General features: G+C 42.9%; 1 protein-coding gene across 2 annotated transcripts in view; it reads left to right on the top strand.

The window, feature by feature from the left end:
* The first annotated feature begins 5744 nt into the window (after positions 1–5744).
* Positions 5745–8860, top strand: part of LOC123741800 (tripartite motif-containing protein 16) — a 10841-nt gene continuing 7725 nt past the window's right edge. The window contains exons 1-2 of one of the 2 annotated variants that reach the window (XM_082970906.1): positions 5745–6580; positions 7013–7108. In XM_082970906.1, the coding sequence (XP_082827032.1) occupies positions 5984–6580; positions 7013–7108 (693 nt within the window). In that variant the 5' untranslated portion in view covers positions 5745–5983. The remainder of the gene's footprint in view (positions 6581–7012; positions 7109–8860) is intronic. The other variant, XM_082970905.1, reaches the window with a different exon arrangement.

Genomic DNA, 8860 nt, shown 5'->3' with positions numbered 1-8860 from the left:
TCAGAACCGTCCAGAGTAGTGATGCTGGACAGGCGGGCAGGTGCAGGCAGCGATCGGTTGAAGAGCATGCATTTAGTTTTACTTGCATTTAAGAGCAGTTGGAGGCCTCAGAAGGAGAGATGTATGGCATTGAAGCTCGTCTGGAGGGTTGTTAATACAGTGTCCAAAGAAGGGCCAGAAGTATACAGAATGGTGTCGTCTGCGTAGAGGTGGATCAGAGAATCACCAGCAGCAAGAGCGACATCATTGATGTATACAGAGAAAAGAGTCGGCCCGAGAATTGAATTGAACCCTGTGGCACCCCCATAGAGACTGCCAGAGGCCCGGACAACAGGCCCTCCGATTTGACACACTGAACTCTATCTGAGAAGTAGTTGGTGAACCAGGCGAGGCAGTAATTTGAGAAACCAAGGCTGTTGAGTCTGCTGATAAGAATGCGGTGATTGACAGAGTCGAAAGCCTTGGCCAGGTCGATGAAGACGGCTGCACAGTATTGTCTTTTATCAATGGCGGTTATGATATCGTTTAGGACCTTGAGCGTGGCTGAGGTGCACCAATGATCAGCTCTGAAACCAGATTGCATAGCGGAGAAGGTACGGTGGAATTCTAGATGGTCGGTGATCTGTTTATTAACTTGGCTTTCGAAGACTTTAGAAAGGCAGGGCAGGATGGATATAGGTCTGTAACAGTTTGGGTCTAGAGTGTCACCCCCTTTGAAGAGGGGGATGACCGCGGCAGCTTTCCAGTCTTTAGCGATCTCAGACGATACGAAAGAGAGGTTGGACAGGCTAGTTATGTATTTGTGTTTTCATGTTTTGAATGTTGTATTGTAGTAGGCCTAACCCTCACCAATTATTCTGGTGATGGAGAGAGACACCAGACAAGACACAGAGACAGCAACAGAAGAATAGGATATGATGGAGAGAGACACCAGACAAGACACAGAGACAGCAACAGAAGAATAGGATATGATGGAGAGAGACACCAGACAAGACACAGAGACAGCAACAGAAGAATAGTATATGATGGAGAGACACCAGACACAGACAGACAGACAGACAGACAGACAGACAGACAGACAGACAGACAGACAGACAGACAGACAGACAGACAGACAGACAGACAGACAGACAGACAGACAGACAGACAGACAGACAGACAGACAGACAGACAGACATACAGACAGACAGACACCCTACATAGGCCCCCCCAGATCAGACCTATCCCCCCCCTCCTCATATACCCAGGCTGTGAGCAGAGCAACAGGCCCAACCCCCACTATTACGCAATGGTTTAGGTACTGTGGGATTCTTTAATCAGTTTGGCTCATTAGATAGGTCAGAGTCTATGTTTGAAGTTCTTGAGTGATTTTTGGCAATACACTGGTGTTGTATTCATGGTTTTAGCAGTTGAAATTCCATCCCGGACCCCCCTACTGGCTATGGGCTAAGCCACCAATGTCTTCACATCCTAGGGGAGAGAGAAGCTGCTAACCCTGGGGAGAGAGAGGACCTGCTACCCCTGGGGAGAGAGGAGCTGCTACCCCTGGGGAGAGAGGAGCTGTTACCCCTGGGGAGAGAGAGGAGCTGCTACCCCTGGGGAGAGAGGAGCTGCTACCCCTGGGGAGAGAGGAGCTGCTACCCCTGGGGAGAGAGAGGAGCTGCAACCCCTGGGGAGAGAGGAGCTGCTACCCCTGGGGAGAGAGGAGCTGCAACCCCTGGGGAGAGAAGAGCTGCTACCCCTGGGGAGAGAGGAGCTGCTACCCCTGGGGAGAGAGGAGTTGCAACCAGGAGAGACTGTGACCCTGCTCGGGAAGAGCTTAACGATTGGTGATTGTTGGGGCACGATTGGCAGGAGCTTCAGTGATGAAGACTGCTGAACTTGCTGATGTTTCACAATATGCCGTGGCCGTCTCAGTCACCAGGTCTCAACACAATAGAACACCACCATCCCTCCAATAGACTTCCAGACAGTTGTAGAATGTTTGCCAAGGCTCATTGTAAGAGCTGTAAAGAGAGAGGGACTCGGAGAGAGAACAGGTAGAACCTGATATGTAAATGAGCAGAGCAAACGAAAGTAACTTTCGACGACCGAATGATCATTCAGACTCTGTTTCTATTGAGAGATAAAAGGTAAGACGACGATTGTTATGTGTATTAATATAGTTGATGGTATTGTTATGTGTATTCATATAGTTGATGATATTGTTGTGTGTATTAATATAGTTGATGATATTGTTGTGTGTATTCATATAGGTGATGATATTGTCATGTGTATTAATATAGTTGATGATATTGTTATGTGCATTAATATAGTTGATGATATTGTTATGTGTATTAATATAGTTGATGATATTGTTATGTGTATTCATATAGTTAATGATATTGTTGTGTGTATTAATATAGTTAATGATAGTGTTGTGTGTATTAATATAGTTGGTGATATTGTTGTGTGTATTAATATAGTTGATGATATTGTTATGTGTATTAATATAGTTGATGATATTGTTGTGTGTATTCATATAGTTGATGATATTTTTGGGGGACAGTGTTATAATAGTCCTACTCTCCTTAAAATGTTTTGGATATAAATTAGATGCGTGGGGTGAATTCGTTCTGTGCCCATCTGTGTGCCCCAGGGTGATCGCTCCTACACTATCTACAATCTAAAAGGGTTCTTTGGCTGTCCCCATAGGAGAACCCTTTGTAGAACCCTTTTTTTGGTACTAGGTAGAACACTTCTGGGTTCCGTGAAGAACCCTTTCCACAGAGGGTTCTACATGGAAGCCAGAAGGGTTCTACCTGGAACCCAAAAGCGTTCTCCTATGGGGACGGCCGGAGGACCCGTTTGGAACCCTTTATTCTAAGAGTGTACTGTATCATAGGTCTATAGACTTGTCTTCTCAAAACAGGCTTAAAACACAACAAGCAACAAACAAACATGTTCTCTTTATAATCTACAGTTAACTCCTTTCACTCAGGAAGGTATGTTGTGTGAAAGAGAGACTAATAAATATTGTTCAAGAGACTAACAACAACTTACACTTCCTCAAAACAGTTTGTGTGTATTCATTAGTGCCCACCGTAGCAAAACGTTTGGCAACAGAAACCGTTTAGGTCACATTGTACAGCGTTTAGAGTAAACGGTTTATGTTTTATTTAACATCTTAAAACTGTTGGCTGTGGAGTAAACTAATGAATACAACCCAGGTTGTCGCCTACGACTCGGCATGTTGATACCTGCCTCTTGCTGAAACCTGAACGTAGCCTGAGGGGTATACTATGATACAGGCTTGATATACTGGTTTTCTAAAGCTAGCCAGCTTCAGTTAACTTCACATTCCAGCTCAGGCCTCACCCATCAGAATATACACAACAGAACAGAAAAAATCACAATGAAGTTTCAAGGTGAGAATCCTGCCAGGGATTATTGTAAAGTGTGGAGATAAATTAAATGTAATGTTAGTATAGTGAATGACAGTAAAACACTCCTAACAGTCTACTACTACTGAGACAGGTTGGTGTAATGTTAGTATAGTGAATGACAGTAAAACACTCCTAACAGTCTACTACTACTGAGACAGGTTGGTGTAATGTTAGTATAGTGAATGACAGTAAAACACTCCTAACAGTCTACTACTACTGAGACAGGTTGGTGTAATGTTAGTATAGTGAATGACAGTAAAACACTCCTAACAGTCTACTACTACTGAGACAGGTTGGTGTAATGTTAGTATAGTGAATGACAGTAAAACACTCCTAACAGTCTACTAGTACTGAGACAGGTTGGTGTAATGTTAGTATAGTGAATGACAGTAAAACACTCCTAACAGTCTACTACTACTGAGACAGGTTGGTGTAATGTTAGTATAGTGAATGACAGTAAAACACTCCTAACAGTCTACTACTACTGAGACAGGTTGGTGTAATGTTAGTATAGTGAATGACAGTAAAACACTCCTAACAGTCTACTAGTACTGAGACAGGTTGGTGTAATGTTAGTATAGTGAATGACAGTAAAACACTCCTAACAGTCTACTACTACTGAGACAGGTTGGTGTAATGTTAGTATAGTGAATGACAGTAAAACACTCCTAACAGTCTACTACTACTGAGACAGGTTGGTGTAATGTTAGTATAGTGAATGACAGTAAAACACTCCTAACAGTCTACTACTACTGAGACAGGTTGGTGTAATGTTAGTATAGTGAATGACAGTAAAACACTCCTAACAGTCTACTACTACTGAGACAGGTTGGTGTAATGTTAGTATAGTGAATGACAGTAAAACACTCCTAACAGTCTACTACTACTGAGACAGGTTGGTGTAATGTTAGTATAGTGAATGACAGTAAAACACTCCTAACAGTCTACTACTACTGAGACAGGTTGGTGTCAGTTTAATCATATAAATGGAGCTGACTGGACGTGGTCAAGTCAAATTCAATATATCAATATTCATATATTATACTTCTACATTTAACATTTCATATGATAATGTAATTGTATCATAGTTCCACTATAGTGTAGTGATCCTCTACATTTCATATGATAATGTAATTGTATCATAGTTCCACTATAGTGCAGTGATCCTCTACATTTCATATGATAATGTAATTGTATCATAGTTCCTCTATAGTGTAGTGATCCTCTACATTTCATATGATAATGTAATTGTATCATAGTTCCACTATAGTGCAGTGATCCTCTACATTTCATATGATAATGTAATTGTATCATAGTTCCTCTATAGTGTAGTGATCCTCTACATTTCATATGATAATGTAATTGTATCATAGTTCCACTATAGTGCAGTGATCCTCGCTATATGAGCCACTTCACAATTCCAACCAAGTGACCCAATTGGTGCCAATGGTGCGATGCGTAGGTTGTTGGCCTTTTACATGTGAGACCTGGGTTCACTTCCCTGCCCAGCTGTTTGCTACATTGGTGTCAAAAGTGGTATGGTGTCTGTGAGAACATCAGAATGGACCGGATGTGTGAGGGGTCTGAGTAGTCGAAGCACGGGACTAATTAACATATTGATACTGGGTTAACACTATTAATACTGATACTGGGTTAACCCTATTGATATTGATACTGGGTTAACACTATTGATACTGATACTGGGTTAACACTATTGATACTGATACTGGGTTAAACCTATTGATACTGATACTGGGTTAACACTATTAATACTGATACTGGGTTAACCCTATTGATATTGATACTGGGTTAACACTATTGATACTGATACACTATTGATATTGATACTGGGTTAACCCTATTGATACTGATACTGGGTTAACACTATTGATACTGATACTGGGTTAAACCTATTGATACTGATACTGGGTTAACACTATTAATACTGATACTGGGTTAACCCTATTGATATTGATACTGGGTTAACACTATTGATACTGATACTGGGTTAACCCTATTGATATTGATACTGGGTTAACCCTATTAATACTGATACTGGGTTAACCCTATTGATACTGATACTGGGTTAACACTATTGATACTGATACTGGGTTAACCCTATTGATACTGATACTGGGTTAACACTATTGATACTGATACTGGGTTAACACTATTGATACTGATTCTGGGTTAACCCTATTGATACTGATACTGGGTTAACCCTATTAATACTGATACTGGGTTAACCCTATTTATACTGATACTGGGTTAACCCTATTAATACTGATACTGGGTTAACCCTATTTATACTGATACTGGGTTAACACTATTTATATGTTAAGGGCTCTAACATTGGAACAAAACTATTTGTCTCCCTCTTGATGTTGCTTGCAGTTCCTCTCTCTCTTCCTGCATTCCTCTAACCCCTCCCTCCCTCTAACCCCACCCCTCTGGCAGAACCAGGAAGTCCATCCCCCTTCACAAACTCTCTTCTGAGGAAACGAAACTGATCTGAGTCTCTGTGTCGTCTGTCTGTGTGAGAGTGAACAACCGTCCAAATGGCTCAACAGGGAGTTCTGCTGGACCAGGACCAGTTCTGTTGTTCTGTCTGTCTGGATCTACTGAAGGAACCAGTCACCATCCCCTGTGGACACAGTTACTGTAGGAGCTGTATTGAGGGCTGCTTGGATCAGGATGTTCTGAAAGGGGTCTATAGCTGTCCTCAGTGCAGACAGACCTTCAGTCCGAGGCCGACGCTGAGTAAAAATAACATGTTGGCTGAGCTGGTGGAGAAACTGAAGAAGACAGGACTCCAGGCTGCTCCCCCTCCTGCTCTGTGCTATGCTGGACCTAGAGATGTGGCGTGTGATGTCTGTACTGGGACCAGAAAGCAGAAAGCCCTCATGTCCTGTCTGGCGAGTCTGGCCTCTGACTGTGAGACTCACCTCCAACCTCACTACGAATCTCCAGCTTTCAAGAAGCACAAGATGGTCAAAGCCACCGCACAACTACAGGAGAAGATCTGCTCTCATCATGACAAACTGCTGGAGGTTTACTGTCGTACCGATCAGCAGTGTATCTGTCTGCTGTGTGTGATGGATGAACATAAAGGCCATGATACAGTGTCAGCTGCAGCAGAGAGGACTGAGAAACAGGTAAGACCAGAACAACTTGTTGGTGACTGTCTGATAAACAAAGAATTAAAGATACAGTAGGAACTAAGGCTGTTTGAATATGAGATCATTCAAATGAAATGGATCCTCAGCAGAACAAATATGAACACAAACCTTGAGTATATAGATATGTCAACCCAGATTCTCCAGATGTATCACCATTTTATAATGTCAAACACTATTATCATTCTGAATGGCCTTTTATGAGTCCAAAGTTCAGTCTCAACCCGTTGATACATGTAGTCCTACCATAAAAACTATAATCATTCACATAGCAACAAATAAATATCATTTAGTAAATGGACCATCCATTTTTTAGACCTTCCTCTCTATGGGCCCTATGTCACATTACTATACTATTGATCTACTGGACTAATAAAGCTTGATAGCTCATTGAAGAGTGATTCTCCACAGAGGCAGCTGGGGATGAGTCAGCAGAAGGTCCAGCAGAGATTCCAGGAGAGAGAGAAGGAGCTGAAGGAGCTCCAACAGGCTGTGGAGTCTCTCAAGGTGAGTATTGTTGACCAGAGGAGACACACCATTTCACCTGTCTCCTCCAGTCAGAGAGAGAGAGAGAGGTAGAGGGGCTCCTATCCAATCCCACTGACCCCACTGTTGGGAACAGGTTGTCACTGCTGAGGCAGTGAAGAAAGTAGAGGAGGATGGGTCAAGGCTGAGGGATCCTGAGAGGATCCCTGTGAGTAGTAGATCTGTGACAGCATAGAGGGATGGGCCAACCAGTGATATATGCTTCAGTAAGGTTGGCTTCTTAGTGTTCATAGCAAATGGTTATCAACTGTACCGCAGAAATGGAATGTAAATCACAGAAAGAAAATGTGTTTTGGTGGCAGCTGCAGATAAGTATTTGGTCATACTAGATTTGACTTCAGAAGAGTTCCAGGGTGTGTTGAGTGGTGGTGTCCCGTCCTCCCAGGCCGTTGGCCTGGTGCAGGAGCAGATAGGGTCAAAGTAGTGGAATGGGGTAGTGGGTTTTAATGAGTGTAGGGTTAGTTTGCCTGGTGCAGGAGAAGATAGGGTCAAAGTAGTGGAATGGGGTAGTGGGTTTTTAATGAGTGTAGGGTTAGTTGGCCTGGTGCAGGAGCAGATAGGGTCAAAGTAGTGGAATGGGGTAGTGGGTTTTTAATGAGTGTAGGGTTAGTTGGCCTGGTGCAGGAGCAGATAGGGTCAAAGTAGTGGAATGGGGTAGTGGGTTTTAATGAGTGTAGGGTTAGTTGGCCTGGTGCAGGAGCAGATAGGGTCAAAGTAGTGGAATGGGGTAGTGGGTTTTAATGAGTGTAGTGTTAGTTGGCCTGGTGCAGGAGCAGATAGGGTCAAAGTAGTGGAATGGGGTAGTGGGTTTTAATGAGTGTAGGGTTAGTTGGCCTGGTGCAGGAGCAGATAGGGTCAAAGTAGTGGAATGGGGTAGTGGGTTTTAATGAGTGTAGGGTTAGTTGGCCTGGTGCAGGAGCAGATAGGGTCAAAGTAGTGGAATGGGGTAGTGGGTTTTAATGAGTGTAGGGTTAGTTGGCCTGGTGCAGGAGCAGATAGGGTCAAAGTAGTGGAATGGGGTAGTGGGTTTTAATGAGTGTAGGGTTAGTTAGTTAGAAGGGTGTTTTTTAGTATTATCATAATTTACCCTTTTCCCATTTTGTATCCCATAATATCATGGATTTATATTATAGTCCAGTTGAGGCAGGTGAGATGCCTTTGGATATACGACGTAATAAATTGTCATTAGCTTATTGGGTTGAAAGGCTGTGAGGTTGAGCATCCCACTGCTACTGTTCTAGATGACTGTTGGGAATATACTAGTAGACAAGGCAGTGGTTTTGGTTGGACAGTTGGAAAGCTTGCTGATGAGAGTAGTTTCAGGGAGTTGGAGGTTGGCCCTTTCTGTGGTGATAGGGGATGTTCCTCCATGGTTACTCCCAGATCCTGTTGTTGATCTAACCTTGGAAGAGAAAAGGAAAGATTGGGTCAGAAGTCAGTGATAAAGGGAAACTGGTTGACAATTACATTGGTAGAAGTTGTTATGCTTTTTTACCTCTTTTCACAGATGGATCCAAGGGCCCAGATAGTGGGCCCACAGGAGCAGGTGTTTACCTTCCTGAATGTGATGTGCAGATATGTAGAAGACTAACAGATGAACTGTCAGTGTACTCAGTTGAACTGTTGGTGATAATAGTTGTCCTCCAGTGGGTGGAGGACGTACAACCTGTTAGAATTATAGTATCCTCAGATTCTCTGTCTGTATTCAATAGT

This window comes from Salmo salar, unplaced genomic scaffold, assembly GCF_965601325.2.
Source record: "Salmo salar unplaced genomic scaffold, fSalSal1 ptg000117l, whole genome shotgun sequence".
Lineage (NCBI taxonomy): Eukaryota > Metazoa > Chordata > Actinopteri > Salmoniformes > Salmonidae > Salmo > Salmo salar.
The sequence above is the reverse complement of the archived record's forward strand: the minus strand, read 5'-3'. Positions and strand labels throughout refer to the sequence as shown.